General features: G+C 41.9%; 1 protein-coding gene across 1 annotated transcript in view; it reads left to right on the plus strand.

Annotated features, from left to right (window-relative positions):
• The window catches only part of HMCN1 (hemicentin 1), a 278,171-nt gene extending 260,274 nt beyond the window's left edge, over positions 1 to 17,897 (plus strand). Inside the window, exons 98-107 of the mRNA XM_054980206.1 lie at positions 1,300 to 1,362; positions 2,027 to 2,146; positions 2,389 to 2,523; positions 3,820 to 3,933; positions 6,045 to 6,170; positions 6,684 to 6,812; positions 7,462 to 7,812; positions 12,163 to 12,282; positions 15,089 to 15,215; positions 16,067 to 17,897. Of these exons, the coding sequence (XP_054836181.1) occupies positions 1,300 to 1,362; positions 2,027 to 2,146; positions 2,389 to 2,523; positions 3,820 to 3,933; positions 6,045 to 6,170; positions 6,684 to 6,812; positions 7,462 to 7,812; positions 12,163 to 12,282; positions 15,089 to 15,215; positions 16,067 to 16,433 (1,652 nt within the window). The 3' untranslated portion in view covers positions 16,434 to 17,897. The remainder of the gene's footprint in view (positions 1 to 1,299; positions 1,363 to 2,026; positions 2,147 to 2,388; positions 2,524 to 3,819; positions 3,934 to 6,044; positions 6,171 to 6,683; positions 6,813 to 7,461; positions 7,813 to 12,162; positions 12,283 to 15,088; positions 15,216 to 16,066) is intronic.
• Positions 17,898 to 18,133: the final 236 nt, after the last annotated feature.

Below are 18,133 nucleotides of genomic sequence, written 5' to 3' on the forward strand. Positions count from 1 at the left end.
CCCCAGACTCTAGTGCCAGGAGTGCAGTTTTCTCTGCAGTTGCAGGGACAGGAGGCCTTTCAGAGGTGTAGCATGAACATCCATAACAACGGAGCAAGTGTTGCAAGAGGCACAAAAGCAAGTACCCGCCCCAACCATACAGTCTGCTCTATGAGATGCAGACAAAATGGAACCCATTCTACCTTGAAATAAGGGGAGAACCTGGTAACCTGTCTTAGCAACAAGCTGCCCAGGCTAAGAGAAGGCAGTAGAACACCTTTATGACTCCTGGTCCTTCCTACAGTCTTATCTGAGTGTCTGGACTGGGAGGATTCTGCTTTGTTTCAGAATGTTCCAACTGGAAGTGCCTGCAATGGCCTCCCCTGACTGGTGGTCTGGGATGTGCAGGGAGTCTAATTATTGAATCTAGAACATTGAGTCACAGCAAGAAAGCCAGACTTTAAATGCAGTAAATAAATAAATGTGCATGTGCTTTTAGAAAGACATACGGGTACTAGCTGGAATGAGCAGAATGGCATGGGGGGAATCATTTGAGTGGGTCTCAATAAAAATATCTCTGAAAGTCATTGACAGAGCCCTCCTCAACCAAATTATGCCCTTCTAAGCCTATTGACTTAGAAAAGATTGACTCTGGCTGAAGATGGCACTGTGGGTCTGAGGCTGGAAAAAAGCTTTCACATTTTGTAAGACAAACTTTACCATTTGATAAAGATTTTATAAATCAAGTTTTCTAGGACACTATTACTTTTGAGGGCCATGTAAATGTAGCCCATCAATTTGGAATATATTTTATAGGTATATAAATATTAGCACAGCCTGCAAAATGTCCTTTTCTATTGCAAAATATGCAAAAAAATTACACCAAACAGTGATTAATTATATTTTATATTCCTATAAAATATAAAACACTGGTTTGAAAGCAGGGAGAGGGAAGATCTCTTTGTAGAGAGACCCTACAACTGAAATTGTCAGACATTTGTCAATTTCAGCTCCAGCTAAGTAGAGGAGTCCGGTCAATTTCCATTTATGTCCAATCCCATTTTCCATCCACACATGTTTCAAATAGAAAGTTTTTAAAAAGCTGCCTCCTTGTTGAGTGGAGGCAGGTTGTCATCATCCGTGTCCCCCATCTGCCCCCTAGTGAGAGGTGTGAATGGCCACATACAAGCCGATTCCATGCCTTTCGGCTTGACTTCAGGGATAGTGAGGAATTATGTCCCTGGTGCAGAAGGGGTATTAAAGGCATCTGCTAATCACGTTCCATTAATCTGAATAACCTTTGGCTTCCTTTATCCCCAGGAGACCATAGTAACCAATGTCCTAATGGGTTTGGTTTGGACTCTACTGGGCCTTATTGTTCAGGTAAGACAGCGGCCAGTAATTTGACTAAATACTCAGAATGCTGTGTTGCTCTTCTGCATTGCAGATCTGAAACTTCCTGCCCAATACGGCCCTGTGCAGCACTCATTCCACTTCCTTCTTCCTCATCTGCCTCCTTTGGTTCTCAATGGGTGGGAGAATGCTTAGCTACAACCGGCAAATATATTGCTTGCAAACAATTATCTTGTTCAGAAACTATCACTGTTAACAGTGAGAAAATCCAACAACTGGAAAAAATATCAAAGTATGCATATAGTCTAGAACCGTAATTGAATTTTGTTCTCATCTTTTAATAATTGGAGGTGGTCAGCACATGTCAAAACACTTTTGTAGAACCATAAGGTCATTTTAAAAAATGATAAGTTAGGATTATAAAGATTCCTACATGTGCACATATGGGACTGGTGAATCATGATTGAATTGAAACTTTCCTCTGATCCTTTAGGGATTTTGTTGTTGTTGTTGAGATTTTTTCAAACGGAACTTCATAGCTCTTAGGAATGTGACAGAGTTTGGGTGCTGGTGTTGTTTGAAAGTTGCAAATACTAGAAACCTATTTATACCCTCAGTACTGATGTGGCACATTTATATGTTTATACGGTGGGAATGACAAACTGACTTTATTTTGGATTGTGTCTATCATTAGATGAAGATGAATGTACATCCCAAAATCCATGTTCCCACACATGCCATAATGCAATAGGAACCTATTACTGCTCATGTCCCAAAGGCCTTACCATATCTGCAGATGGAAGAGCATGCCAAGGTAAGCATCATTCTAGCTCTCATGCAGTAGCCAGATTAGAGGCTAATTAGAACTCACAAACACAATGTTCACAATCCAGTCCTGAATCAAAATAACTAGAATCAGCCACTGGTTTAACTCCGGATTGGAGTTTGTGGCTTAATTTGTGCTTTGTAGTAGAACATGTATAAAATGTGTGTGTATTTCTGTAAGCCATGTTACATTGATGCATGGCCACACTTATGGCTTCTACTTTATTGCAGACATTGATGAGTGTGCCTTAGGGAGGCATTCCTGCCAGGCTGGCCAAGACTGTGAGAATGTCATTGCCTCCTATCGCTGTGTTGTTAGATGCGGAGTTGGCTTCAGAAGAACATCAGATGGTCTGAGCTGCCAAGGTGCGGGGATGACTTTAATCAGAACAATATTTATTCAGGAACAGGAGGTTGCCTTAGGTGACATTTGCATAATGATGGGATGGATCATGGGAATGTCCCCGAGATTTCACTGCACATGTTACGTTTTTTGCAGTTTCCAAATGGCCCAACGAGTTATATTTGTTTCATGAGTTTTTTTCTAGCAAGCTACGTTAAAACTCAAGTTCTTATGGTTTAATTTGATATGATTTTTCACTGTATAATACGGGTTTCATGGTATAGAATAGTGCTGGTTTCAAACAGTGAGAAGAGCAGACGGCACTGTTCAAGCAGCAGCAAGCAGGATTAAGGTGCACGACAATGGCTTTAATATGCCCTATCCACTTGCTGCTGGCACCGTGCCTCCATACCCCTTTCCTGCAATCTTTCCAACCCACTGCTTTTCCTCCTTGCCCTGCAGTTGAGCAAAATCAACAGCTGCCTGTACACACACCTACTCAGTGGTAGCCGGCAGCTTATGGAACGGCCTGCCTGAGGAAGTCAGACTCAGGAGGGCTTTTTTACTCAAGTAATAGTGTTGTGCTGCAAGAAATGGCTCAGAGAGATGCCTTAGTAGAGGGACAGGGACTGTAGACTGTTCAGTTGGGTACTGTCTATTGAGATAGATATGCTCCTATTGCATGTCATTAAAGGTTTTGTTTTAAATTATGCTTTAATTATTTTAAATTATGCTTTGTTTCAGCAGTTTTTTTCTCTGTTTTCAAATTTCTGCAACCAATACCCTATTGTATTTGTTCATTGAATGTCCTAGCCATCGATCATATTGCTTTGCACTGTGTAATCCACCTTGGATCTCCATGAGAGAGACAGACTATAAATAAACAAGCAAACAAGTTTACTCCTATGGGAACTAAGGGTGCAAAACTACACAATATGTGTAACACATGTCAAGTCATGGGTGTGCCACTGAGCTTGCAATCAGATGTACATGGGGGGGACTCACTTTAAGAAGCACTTGTTTGTTCTCCCATGTGAGGGAGTGCTGAGAGGGGGAAGAAGAGGTTTCCAGTTTCCCTCTTGCCTGGTTTTTGGCAACAGAAATGGTGGCAGTGGGGGGTGCCCATTTTCTCTGGCTCAGCATGGTTTCCCTCTCGCCTGGTCTGGCAGCATCAAGTGAAGAGGTCTTTTAAAAGTGAGTTTCCTCGATGTATATCTAACTTCAAGTCCAGTCATGCACCATTGACCTGACATTTGAACCTAAAATTCTGCTGAGCTGTAGGGTAAGAAATATTGAAGTGTGTCTGTATTATTCAACAGATGTTAATGAATGCCAAGACTCCAGCCCCTGTCATCATCGCTGCTTCAACACCATTGGAAGTTTTCACTGTGGATGTGATCCAGGATATCAGTTAAAAGGCAGAAAATGCATGGGTATGATATAGACTTCAGGGCAATCATATATATGCAAGTTATTTTAAAAGTTATTGTAAGGTTTATTTGAGAGATTTTTGCCCTGCAGAAATTGTTTTAAATGTATGAAATGTATGAAATAGATGCATAAGCCACAACGCAGCCAGGATCTCAAATGCCAATCCCTATTTCTCACAGAATGCATGATCTTCAGTATAATGATCAATGGTTTGCGTAGGACTAGAGATGGGCACGAACTGAGAAAATTCCAAACTCTGCTGTTCATGGTTCATCATGTTTCACGAACCACAAACTTGCCCTGGTTCGTGAACTGGTTCCTTCGGTTCATGAAAACGTCACTTCCAGGTCAGCAGAAGGTATGCAGAGAGCCCATCCTCCCCCTGTTGCCTAGGAAACTGATTGATCAGTGCCAGGCTGTCTGCAGTGACAAACTGAAATATGAACCAAACAAACTGGGCTAAAATTGTCATGGTTCATGAGAAATGAGCTCCCACAAACCGCTGGTTCACGAACCACAAACTGGCTCGGTTTGTGACAAGCTTCGGTTTGTATTTTGGTTCGTGCCTGCCTCTACATAGGACTATAGAAACCCCTTTTACACCTTAAAAATCAACCATATGCAAATCTGGTGAGACTCCTTTAACACAACTAAGCCAATATTGAGCACCTTTTACAGTGCAATTCTATTTAATGCTTTTTCAGTCTAAGCTTTGTTAGTTACCAATATGCTTCTTGTGGGGTCCTTGATATAGTCCTCAGAATCTTTAGGCCTCATTTTTGCTGAAAAATATTAAAAGCATGACAACAGTGTCATCTGGCAAATCAACAACTGAAGAGTTACAGGTACAATTCAGTCCCAAACACCCATCCCTCTTCTAACATCAAGGATTGGGACCTATCCGATTTTCTGCTCAGTTTGATTCCTCTCCTCTCTGCAGCCTCTGTCCTGCCTAGCTTTGATTCACATTTGTTCAGTGATCCCCTTCCTAGCCCTTTTTGTTGTCAAAAGTTGCCCATCCTCTCCTTCTTAATAGAAGAAAAACTGGTAGGGTCCAACCAATTCATTGACAGTCAGGGTTGGTGCCAGGGTTTCTGGCGCTTGAGGCAGCTTCAGGGCTTTTGTTCCCCCATGTGCACGCGCAAAGCATGTGCATGCACCCAGACTGCATGATGACATCACTGTGTGTGATGTCACACGCAGGGCATGCTGCTGGGACAGTGCATGTGCATACTTCCAGCCCTCAGGCTCAATTACTCGGCTTACCGCCCCTGCCGTGCCTGGCCTACAGCTGTGTGCTGGTGGCGGCAGCGGCAGCACAGGAAAATTGAACTCTGTGGTGCATGCCCCCACCTCCCGGCACCCCCTCCGGCACCTTAGTGCTCAAGGCGGCTGCTGGCCCAGCCTCAATAGATGTGCCGGCCCTGTTGACAGTGCAGTCCTAAGCAGAATTACTCCATTCTAAACCTACTGATTTCTGCTTAGGATTGTACTATTAATGTGGTTCCCAAAGGAATTATATGGGGGAAACCATCAGAACATAAGCTCTTGAATTAATTCACATAAAAATTGACTAGAATACTGTGTCAGCTGTGGCTGAATGTAGGCACGTGCATTCAGATGTCATGGTAATTTGGATTCATGTACTATGGAAGCTTTTGAAATCAGGAATCCTTCAATCTTAGTCACGCGTGACATCATTACGGGAGTGCGCACACCGCCGCCGGCCCAATCACTGCAGCGGGCAGCTCTGACGGTGCGCAGGTGGCCTCCGAGCTCTCCCACTCAGTTGCCTGCGCCGCCGCAGATGCCTGCCCGCGGCGGCTGCGCCCGGCTGGGGGCGTGTGCTGGCGGCGGTGCGGGGTGGGAGGGATAGGAGAGCTCTGTGGCGCGTGCTCCCGCCCCCCCCCTCCTCCGGCACCCCGCGCCTGAGGCCACTGCCTACCTGGCCTCAATGGGTGCGCCAGCCCTGGGGGTGTGAGCATGTCAACATGCCATATTCATGTCTTTCATGAACAAACAGACCAGATAACCATGGTGGTGTGTTGTCTATGAATGCAGCTGTTATTGATAACACTGGTTAAGAATTAAAATGTCTTCTTTATTATTAAAGATGTGAATGAATGCCGGCAGAATGTATGCAGACCTGACCAGCTATGCAAAAACACCAGAGGTGGCTTTAAATGTATTGATCTGTGTCCAAATGGAATGACCAAAGCAGAAAATGGAACATGTATAGGTAGGTGTATTTATTTACCATATTCTTTTCAGGATCTGTGACAGACAACCAGGATATCTCGAACAGTTTCAGTAGCATCTCTCTCTTCCTGTCATGGTTATGAGTATCAACCATGTGGTACTTTTATGGGTATCTTATATCACAAATGTGGAGGCTGCTTGTGAACGTTCATCATCACAAAGAAAAAAATCTCTTGTTAGTCCTCTGCTTTTCTCAGCCATGAATGCTATGGTGTCTGTTCTTTTAGAAGACTAAGACAAGAAGAGGCAGAAATAAGCAAATATGGGATATGTTTATCCTCAAATTCTAAAAACTTGTGGATGGAGCCTTCCTCCAGGGCAAAAGCCTCTTTCATCAACAGAAGAGGCTTTTTCTCTGGCGGAAGACTCCTTGCAGAGGAAGGCCCCAGCTGAGTGGAATGCAACTGGCTGAGGAGAGCTTTGTGGTGGTGGCATAGAAACTACTTTCTCACATAAAAGCCGGCTTCCATTAAGATTTCGTGTTCCCTGTTAGATATTGATGAATGCAGAGATGGTACTCATCAGTGCCGATACAACCAGATTTGTGAAAACTCACGTGGAAGCTACCGGTGTGTGTGCCCGAGAGGGTACAGATCCCAGGGAGTTGGAAGGCCTTGTATGGGTAAGTTAGAGAAAAGATTCAAATATATATTAATGCATGTTCTTGTGCCTAGCATCTATTTTTGACTACTAATTAAGCCACAAAAAATTACTTATGTTACTGTCCTTGAAGTCAGCAGACCATACAGACAGTTCCTTGGCCCTTGAAAACTTCTACTGCGGAGTCGCAGGCCCAGAGGGGATGCCACACCCCTCCTGTGCCACTGATGGCAGGAAGCAAGCTGAGGCCCTGAGATGTATCAGTGCACCTCCTTGTACTGCCCCATGCAGTCTCTTGGGTGGCTGGCCATGCAACTGGCCCTAGAAACATAGCATTAGAAGAGAACTCACCCCAGAATCTATTTTATTCAACATTCATTGCACTTATAGATAACTTAATTTGCCTTGGAAATTCCATGTTGATATGATCTAAAGTTGATTTCTGTATATGTATCTAACAGTAATCGTTAGCCAAGATGGTTATATGGTTTTCATAAACTGTCACAACGAGTAATGCATGCAGCCCAGAAAAGCTGAACTTTGTGGTTTCAGAATCACATTTGTGATGTCAGTTGGTCCACAGACTGATATGCTTTTTATGTTTTGTGTTTTTTTTCCCCCTTCCCCCTTGTGGCATGGTTCATTGCTTTGGACTGATGCTACATGAGCAGACATTAATGAATGCGAACAAGTGCCTAAACCTTGTGCATATCAATGCGCCAACAGCCCTGGCAGCTTCACGTGTATCTGTCCCCCTGGACAACATTTATTAGGCGATGGCAAATCTTGCGCCGGATTGGAGAGGTTGCCAAATTATGGCACCTATTATAATAGCTATAACTATGCACAGTTCTCTCCCGTGAGAGACATCTATCGACCTCAGCAGTATTTCAGACACTCCTCCAATATCTACAGCTCGTACTCAGAGTATAGGAACAGCAGAATTCCCATCTCCAGGACTAAAAGGAATGTTAGAGAGACTTGCCCTGAAGGCTATGAGGCAAGAAATAACACATGTGTAGGTAAATGTCACATTTGTGTCTCTATATATAGCATATTACAAAACAATTTTTTATGCTGTTGATTCACTTGGGTAGGCGCAAAGTAGTTGAGCACCTTACAAGCGAACAAGGTCAGAAAATTTGGTTTGACAGCTATGCTCCTTTCTTTCTTTCTTTCTTTCTTTCTTTCTTTCTTTCTTTCTTTCTTTCTTTCTTTCTTTCTTTCTTTCTTTCTTTCTTTCTTTCTTTCTTTCTTTCTTTCTTTCTTTCTTTCTTTCTTTCTGTTGCACAAGGATGGCTGACTTTTGGGCATGCTCCTCAGAACCAGGGTATATAAAACAGGACTATGTTTCAAGGCCTCTGTGCAAAATCTCTGGAGGAGTGACACTGCCCAGGCAAGAAAACAGTATGAGAAGAGCTCTGGATCAAGCCGCAGATACATTTCACATGGAGAAGACCACTTGCCGAATGGTCACACTGTGCAATTGGCTGTTTCAATGCTTTCCATTTGGATAGTGCCAGTTACCTGCACAAATTTGTGCAAGGAACAGTTCTGCCCAGACCAAAATTAGCACATGATGTGCCGTTTCACAGTTGGCAAGGATATGGTGCAAAGTGAAAGCACACCACAAGAGTTTTCTGTAACTGCATAGAAGCCTCTTGGGGGCACGCACTTCATTTAGAGAAGGGTGGAGGCCGCACAAAATCATCTGCCAAGCTGCCTTTGGGATGTCTAATTATTTTAGAGAACTTGTTGCCTGCCATTCTACCAATATTTTCATTCAAGGCAGCTAACCAAATTTTAAAAGTTGCTTTAAAACAAGTAATTATAATATATAAATAATAAAGACAACGAAGTGGGGCAGTGAGTAAGCCCCTAAATACTGTTATGTCTCTTTGTGGAACTTCTGGATGACTGAGAGGGACGGGACAAAGTGTTTGAGCTTTGCTTCCCACTGGGATTAATAAGAACCACAAAAAGTTTGGCAATACTGATAAATCACACACTTAAGGACAGTTCTCACTTGCACACAAACTAACTCCACTTCGATGACTGGAGGGAGACTCAAACATTGAGATGCATGTTGGAATGAGCTGCTACAAATTACCTCAAACACAGTACTTTCCAAGGGAGGAAGTTCACCCATTCTGCTGAGAGACATCAAGTGTCAGACATTCATGTGTGAATCACCCTTATTACTCCAAGGACCAATTTCCATCACTGCTGTTTATGGTGACCATTAATCATGGAACACTTGATGCACATGTGAGAAAAACACTAACGGGGTCCTCATTCCTTTTATATTAAAACTATTCCATGTACCACTCACATCTTCTGCTCATCATTTTTTTCTAAAGCAGAGAGTAGAGTCAGGAACAATGATGAGACCCTGGTGGTGATTCAGTGGTAAACAGACATATCTTACTTCCAAAGAGTGTCATGGAGCCTAGAGGGACCAGTCTTTCCTTTACACTCCTGTCATTCAGACCATATGTGAATTAGCCCCATTCAATGACACCTACTTCTGTAAATAGGTCACTGATTCTGTATGCTATGAGATGATTGGTAGAAATAATTAAATGGACCTATCTACAATGTATGCATGCTAGAAGCTTGCTTCTTTAAAAAAGTAACTGACTTCACTGATAAGTTATAACACTGATATATCTATTATACAGTTAAAAACAATTAGAATACATGTTCTTAAAATATATCTCTTAGAAGAGTGGATCTTTGGATTCCCCCAACCTTCATAGCACACTCCCTCCCCATGAAAACTGATTAGCACATCAGCTTGCTTTGATATGTTTCCATACACCAATTACAATCTTCAGGCTGCCACCTGCTGGCTTTTCCTCCACTCAGGGTGGCCTGCCTGATATTGACCAGAGCCAGGGTCTTTTCTGTTGTGGCCCCCTACGTTGTGGAATGGGCTTCCTGAAGAGGGGAGGAGAGCCTCCTTGCTGGAGATCTTCAGGAGGTGCTGCAAGTCTTGTTCATTTGCCAGAGATTTTGATGGGGGTAGGCATCTTTTGCAGGGGTGGGATCTGTGGGTTTTATTTATTTTTGATCTGTAATGTTTTAATAGCTAGTCGTAAGCCATCTTGTGCCAATAGGCAAGACTGAGTTTAAATATTTTAAACAAATAAATGATAAAGAGTTCTCCCTTAATATAATTCATGGTAAAGAAAGTGATTAATTGCATACTATATTGGAACCTCCCCATTCAATGAGGAAGGATTAAAACAAAATGAATTGCTCTTTATATTGAAAAATAGTGAACGTAGGCCTCCATGTCCAACTTGGGGTTGCGGTAACCTAAAACAATGGTGTTTATCTCAGAATTTAGGTACAATTACAGTGCAATCCTAAGGAGAGTTAGTCCAGTCTAAGCTCATTGAAGTCAATGGGCTTAGACTGGAGTAACTTTGCTTCGGATTGCACTATTAGTCTGGGAACCAATCAAAGTTAATAGGCTCTTGAACTGTTCCTTTTCCCCTAGAAACCCCAGCTTCTTTGTTTTCCTGCCTGGGTTTGAATGAGTTTCCCCCAAAGCCATTAGTAAATCATGTTAAGATCTCAAAACAAGGGACAGAGGCATGGGATGCTGCCATCTTGGTATATCTACTGCAGGCATACAGTAGAAATCAAGCAGGTCACTTGTCAAGAACTCCTGGAACCTCATTTGAGCAAACTAAATAATCAGAGCCCTATCAAAACCAAAGGTATACTTAATTTTTTTCTTTAAAAATGTTGATGCCACCTTTCCACCCAAATAAGGCTCCAAGGCTGCAAACATCAAAACGTTAAAACAGGAATACTTTGCATTGCAGTTACGTCCTTTGCGTCTTACCAGGGAAATATTCCTCCATATTCAGAGAAACACATTATCTGTTTTTTAAAAAATGGTAGATGGATATTTATTCATTTAACATGGCACATTAATTTTTACATCTACGTTGTTTAAGAAAAGGGTTACCAACTCTGGTTTGGGAAATTCCTGGGGATTTGAGGGTAGAGCCTTGGAGAGGTCAGGATTTCAGTAGGGGTTGGAGCACAGCATGGCATAATGCCATAGAGTCATACTCTCCAAAGCACCCATTTTCTCTAGGGGAACTAATCTTTGTTGTCTGGAGATCAATTGTAATTCCAGGAGATCTCCAGGCCCTACCTCTATTTAAGAGTAACTGTTTTACAAAAACACCGGTCAAATGAAAAGAAAAATTACAACACAGATCAATCACATTAATATTATCACTATGAACACCAAGAACAGTAGCAGTCTAAAGCCAATAAAAGATCAAAAATATCATGATGTCATCCCGTTTCAAAAACCTTCCTCCTATTCATGTTTGATATATGTAGTTGCCACAACACCAGTAGAAGAGCAAGATCCAGGGTCCAATGGGACGCTAAAGATCAACTAGATTTCCAAGATATGAGCTCTCAAGAGTTAAAACTCTTAAAAGTTCATACCTTGGAAATCTAGTTGATCTTTAAGATGCTATTGGACCCAGATCTTGCTCTTCTACTGAAGACCAACAAGGCTACCCACTTGAAACTCCAGTATATATAATCTAGGAAACACAACTGTCTTAAGCGTGATTTTGTCTTCCCTCAGACAATGCCCTGCCTAGCTGTTAATGGATGGTCTTAACTTGTCCCTAGTTTCTAAACTCCAGCATTTCAATCTTCCAGGTTTCTTTTGACTGCTTTTCCTTCACTACCCCCACCCCGGCTTACAAAATCCAGTTGTAAATAGTGTTGCCTAATTTTGAGCTCATTGATGGTGTGAGGAAGGCATTTGTGGCCAATGAGGGATTTGCCCTTGGGGAACTATCCATCATATTAGCAGCTCCCAGAAGACATGCATGACTTTGAGCTTGGTGATTCAGTCCCTTCCCTGCCAGCTTTCTGAGTTATGTTGACTGGTTCTTAGCCACTGTGAGCCACTGGCCCATCCACTTACTTCCTAACCTCTCCAGTGACTGCATTTACCATTACTCTGGTTCCTATGGGTGATTCTATAAGTGGAACAGATCAAATCTGCATTTTCTGTTCATCTTGTTAGAAGGGGTCCATAAGAGATTCTCTTCTACTAGAGTATAGGCCAACATCCCATAGCAATCCAGGTTTTTTTTTAAGCACAGAATTGCTGGATGTGAGTGGATTCCTCTAAGTTGTTACACAACAGCACTTAAAACAGCCCTAGTAAAATGTGTGCGTAAAACTTATATGGTATGGTTATTTTTTATTTTTATATGAATTAATTGAATTTAATACCTGAAGTCTTACATCAAAGAGATTTTTCAGCCTTGGATTGTCTCTTCGCTTCACAATGTTAATGTTTTGTTTCATGCCTTTTGCAGATATTGATGAATGTGAGAACAGAGATGTTTGTCAGCATGAGTGCAGGAATACTCTAGGGAGTTACCAGTGTTTTTGCCCAGTTGGTTACCGGATAATGGCCAATGGCAAAACGTGCCAAGGTAATAAAATATTTTGGCAAAGGGAACAATTATACAAATGTGACACACTGAGTATAAAGCTAAAAAATGCCTTGGCAGGCACACTTATAGGAGAGATTTGAGATTTTCAATTGATGCAGAGATAATTGTGTAATGTCTCAAGGTTTTAATTAAATGATAGGCGTCATTTAGACTTTTCAACCCAGTGCTGGCAATCCCTGGGAGGGGCGGGGGAGGGGGGGATATTCAATTGTAAAACCATAGAGTCTGGGGTGAATCATAGAGCGCCATGCCAATGTGACAATGTCACTTCTGGATTTGTGACAGAAGGGATGTTTATGGCATTGGCACAATAGTGATGCCCCCTCCTTTGCTCCTGCTGCTGCACTCATGCAAATGTAGCCTATACTATGTTAGGGATGTCTTTTTAGAATGGTGAGGCTTACATCAATTACTATCAATTGAAAAACACAGAAGTCCCCCCTGTGTTTCAGCTATTTGCCTCAGAGCCTTACTACATATTCTAGTTTACTTGCGTCCGTCCCTGGTTCCAGTAGCTAGATAAGTTCTGATAGGAGTTAGGACTGTAGCAAGTGTGGAGTTTGCCTTCCTCCACTACATCATTGTCCTGACCTAAAACAGCCCCGGGTACCAATATTTGCTCCACTGAGAAGTATATACTGATAGATTGTGTGTGTACTGCAGGCAAGGGAGGCAGCTTCAGCCCCCTAAAAGACATTCCTAATTCAAAATAGGCTATCTTGGTGTGAACGAGGCCCACTGTTTAATTAAAAACTTGAGCTCATTGACATTAGTTCTATGGTATGAAAAAAAGGGAAAGAATCACAATGAATTCTTGTAAAATACATTGGTACGTGTTTAGTTTTGGGAGTTTTTGCTGTTTTTGAATGTGTCCGAAAGAGGGATTTTGACACTGCTGAATTTTGCTGCCTCCCTGCCCTCACTTACCTGGAAAGCGGAAGTGGCACTCTCCCTCCCTGATATTCCCTAGTGCTGCTCATTTGTGAGGTTCATTCCTTAGTAAACTAGAAACTTTGAGCAGAACCACAAGTGACAAAAGGCACAGATTGGACACTTGTCAGCTTCCCTCAAGTTTTGATGGGAAATGTAGGCAGCTTGGCGGAATGTTGGACAAGTGACAGTTGAAAAGTCCATTGGACAGCAGTCAGAGAGCGAAGCTGCGAGACCAGGATGCCTACATTTCCCATCAAAACTTGAGGGAAGCAGACAAGTGTCCAATCTGTGCCTTTTGTCACTTGTGGTTCTGCTCTATGTATAACAAGGTGATCTGCAATCTTTCTTACTGACATTTACTTTTTTTAAAGCAGTCACTGGGTCTGCGATTTTAGGTGTAGTGGGGAGAAGTATCCAGTTTCTTTCATCCCATTTTCCTACACCAGTCCCCCCCGCAAAAAAATTCAGACTTTGTGGCTGAGAAACAATTAAGTTAGTAGAAAAGATTCACTAAACAACATGCAGTTCTGCCATTTGGGTTAACTAGTGCTGTCATGTAGTAAGTTGGCATGAAGCCATCTAAGTTAGTGAGAATGTTTGCACACTAGAGAATTTTGTTTATAGAATATATTTTATAATTGGCTTGATACCTGTGCTTTACTACGGTATTTAACCACTTTAAATCCAGTTATAAAACTTATGGGTATGTAACGTTTTTTGGTTTGTGTGTGTGTGTTTTTTTAAGTTGATTTTGTAGTATAATAGCATAGTACCTAAGCTTCACAAAGGTGTTTGAATAAAGCGAAGCGTGTTATCCCTATTCAGGAGTCTTGTACCATCTTTCTTCAACTGTCTGCAGTTTCCTTTATGTGATTTTTACCTCAGAACACAGAGTTCCACAGCTGACCAATCAGAAAGAGGGGGGTGCAAGCAGGCAGGAGCCTACCAGTCACACAGGAAAGCCAGGCTCCACAGGGAGACTGGCAACCCTAGTGAATTTTTAGGGAAAGACTGGGAGGTGCATTTGACCTCAGGACACATTCAATGATTCCCAATAGCAACGGCATACTGTTTCAGATGTGGGGGCTGAGGACCAATCAGGCCACATATGCAAATCTGTGTTCCAACTGTCTGTGCGGGGGGGGGGGGATGAGGTGTGGAATGTTGTGAGCCCCAATCAGCCCACATATGCAAATGACATTGAAAGGCTGGCCCAATCAGGGAAGAGTGGCCAAGCTGGCAATGGGCGGGGGTGCAAGCAGGCAGCAGCCTGCCAGCCAGCCACACAGGGAAGCTGTATCGCTTTGGGAAAACACATTTTACCCCTTTTTACCCCCTTAGGGGGTGAAGTTCTTAAAATCCCTTCTTAGTGGATGTTTACATCATGAAAGGAATGTTCTCTCCAAATTTCATGTTTCTAGGTTCGGGGGTTTGGGTTGTGTGTTGATGAGTCAATCAGGAGGACACTTGTCTTTATATATATAAATCATTGATATTTTTTCTTTGTTCCTCTGCAGACAGCTTCCTCATTCAAATTACAGACTTAGATTTCCTAGAGATGTTTAGTGGCTGGAAAAATTTCCACTTGTAAAGTGCAACTCTTCTTGTCTCCTCCCTCCTCTGGCATCATGAAATGCCCCCTATCCTGTTCCTGGGGATCTCCTTAAGTGGAGTGTTTCTGCAAGTGGAAATCCTTCAAGCCACAGAAACACTCTGGGTAATTTAAGCCATAGTGTCTTCATAAGGTCTAAAGCTTTGCTAGGCTGCAGGGTGAGGGTATATCTGCAGTTAGTACGATTCTAAATCAGGCAGCTGTTTACCTGGCATTGTTTGTTCTCTTAAATTCAATCAGATGTAGATGAGTGCCTTGAACAGAACATTCACTGTGGACCAAATGGAATGTGCTTCAACATGAGAGGAAGCTATCAGTGTATAGATACTCCTTGTCCTCCAAATTATCGGCGAGATCATCTTTCTGGGTATGATAGTTTTTCCAGATTTCATTTTTTTCTGGAATGAAAATGTACACATGCATAATACACAAGCAGCTGGTCCGTGCATACACTCTTAAGGAGCAGGGGCCAAATCAACACTGATTATCCTGTCCATTCCCATTGCTAGCAGCCAGGAAAGGGAGGGGAAAGCACAGATCAGGAGGATGACCCAAATTCTTGCTGCTGTTTATGTGCTGGCAGTTATGGTGGGTCCTGTAGTGACTGAATCCTTGTCAACTGCCTGAGTGTATCAACACTGAAGGCAGTCCTGAGTAGATAAATGCTAATGTGATGGCATCGTGTTGAAAGTTTTTTTCAACTGCGTGCTATCAGAGACATGGTAGACAGCATGCACGTGTTTTTGACATAAAGTATAGTTTGGCCTAATTTACTGTGCCACATTCTGAAGAACACATGTCTTTAGTAACAACACCTGACCTGGTGTAGACAATTCTTGTCATGTCTTGTATTGCAGTGCTTGACATTCATGCTTCATGCCATCTTGGCAACCTATCAGGGATTCTGAGAACCCTCAAGAGATCCTATCCTTAAGGAGTTGCTGCTACTTGAATCCACTTTCTCACACACAAAAATTCAACATATCAGTATTTACCTGAAATGAAGATGACTCTGAATGTAAGATGAGCCCCCCACTTAAAAAAAAGGTTATACACAAAAGATTTTGTGGTAAGGCACATATGTGAGAAAGTGGTACATAAATTAAAGGTGACTCCATCTTTTTCCGGATGGCACACATGGAAAAATCCCTAGTTTTCCTTTTAGTCAAATAAAGTAGATGAAAAGACTGGCCATTTCATAATTGTGTTTATTCTTAGGTTCTGCCTCAAGAACTGTCCGCTGAATGATCTGGAGTGTGCCTTGAGCCCATATGCCTTGGAATACAAACTGGTTTCCCTTCCATTTGGGATTGCCGCCAATCAAGATTTAATCCGACTAGTTGCCTACACTGAAGATGGAGTGATGCATCCAAGGACAACTTTCCTCGTGGTAAATGAGGATGTGACAATCCCTTTTGCACTCAGAGACGAGAACTTGAAAGGTGTGGTCTATACAACCAGGCCTCTTCGAGAGCCAGAGACTTATCGAATGAGAGTCAGGGCTCTTTCTTACACCATTGATGGAGCCATTGAATATCAGACAACCTTCATAGTCTATATCGCCGTGTCTGCCTATCCATACTAGGAAAGCACTGCCGACAGTAATCAAAGTATGATAACCACATGCGTACGTGCCACTGGGTGTTACCACTTCCAGAATGACTCTGCTGCCTCATCTTCAGATGGTTGCAACTTGAAAACAATTGGTGCTATTTTCTATTCCTGTTTCTTCCCTATAGCTGCCGATGTATTTCCATCATTCCATCTTGACAAGAATGACTATAATCCACAGTTCCTCAGAACCTGTACCACTTGCTTTATTTATTACCTTGGAGCAGTCACTTTCCAAAGATTGTTCTGCCGGCTCTTCCTTACTTGTTTAGAAATACTAATTAGGTGGTGTTTTAGTGGTCAAATGGGGTAGGCAAATTTTTTTTTTCTGGCCTGAAGACAAAACCAGGTTTATTTCTCACAACATTGCAACATTCATTCAGAATGTTTAATTTCTTGATTATTTTTCAAGGCTTGGTGGAGATTTTTTTTCTAGCTAACAGAAAGCACCACAATGCTAGAGATCTCTGCTCTCATGTCTGTAAAAACTCGGATCTTTAGGAACAGAAAGGTTCATCTGAATGCCATATGGGTCAATTCATACGTTACATAGCAAAAAACCCATTTGGAACTCAGTTAGCAGATGTCTAACTAAAAAAAATCATGTATGATGCATGTATTTTCTAAGAAATGTTTGTCACATTCATGCTTTACATTTTTTTCAGTATATACTTAGAAACATTGGTTTGCGTCCCATGGAAGATTTCCGTATGCACGATGGTGTTTGCAGAAACTCTAAAATTACTCTTCGCTGGCTGCTTCTACTCAATGAAAGCAATTACATCTCTGATATCTTTTCTGCCTGCAAAAGACATAACACAGAGCATTTCTTCGGATACATTTTTTTTAAAAATACAATGAAATGTTGCGTGTTGCTGCAGACTGTGCACAACTGCACTAAGTACATTTTCCTTCCAGTTCACACATTGTTGGATCCAAGCCATAATGTCTGAAACCCTTAATATCCTGGAAAAGGTTTTATATGGTCACTTTCAATTTGCACAATATTTAATCTGATGATCATCTAACACATTTGCATTCTCTGTTTTCCATGTTCTTTATATAATCCCTGCCTACTTGGTATTATCCACAGACTGGGAATGCTTGCCAAGCATTCGGTGTTTACAACTAAGAATCCATGGTTCAGCAAGCAAGGAAACGCAACAGATCTTCTTCAAAGCCTGACAAAAGAACTTCGAGTAGATGTTAATTTGCCTACCCCAGAGGGAATTTGTTTCTAAAAAGAAAACAAAATCTAGCAAGCTTGACTGAGCAATGTGTTAGGTGTCAATACACTGTATAAGGTGGTAACAAACTCTGGAAGTAATTTTCCCAAGGTGTATTCTATTTTTAAGAATATATGTGTGTGTCTCTGTGTTGTACATATATATATATATAAAGAGTTGTTTGCTTTTGTCTATTTTCTATGCAATATCAAGAGGCCTCTCCCTGGAAGTATTTTTTACCGAAGAGTGTTGTTTACGCAATGGAAAATGGCCAAAATAAAGGTTCACATTCTTTTTAAAAACTAAATATGGCAAGACTGCTATTATGGGCTGATTATTTGAAGTATTCACACTGGTGGAATAGTGTGGGGAGAAATGGAATAATGAGATTCATCTTTCTCATGTTTGACCCTCTGGATTTGTTTACTGTATCGGAATGGAAGGGTTG

Source organism: Eublepharis macularius, chromosome 5, assembly GCF_028583425.1.
Source record: "Eublepharis macularius isolate TG4126 chromosome 5, MPM_Emac_v1.0, whole genome shotgun sequence".
Classification (NCBI taxonomy): domain Eukaryota; kingdom Metazoa; phylum Chordata; class Lepidosauria; order Squamata; family Eublepharidae; genus Eublepharis; species Eublepharis macularius.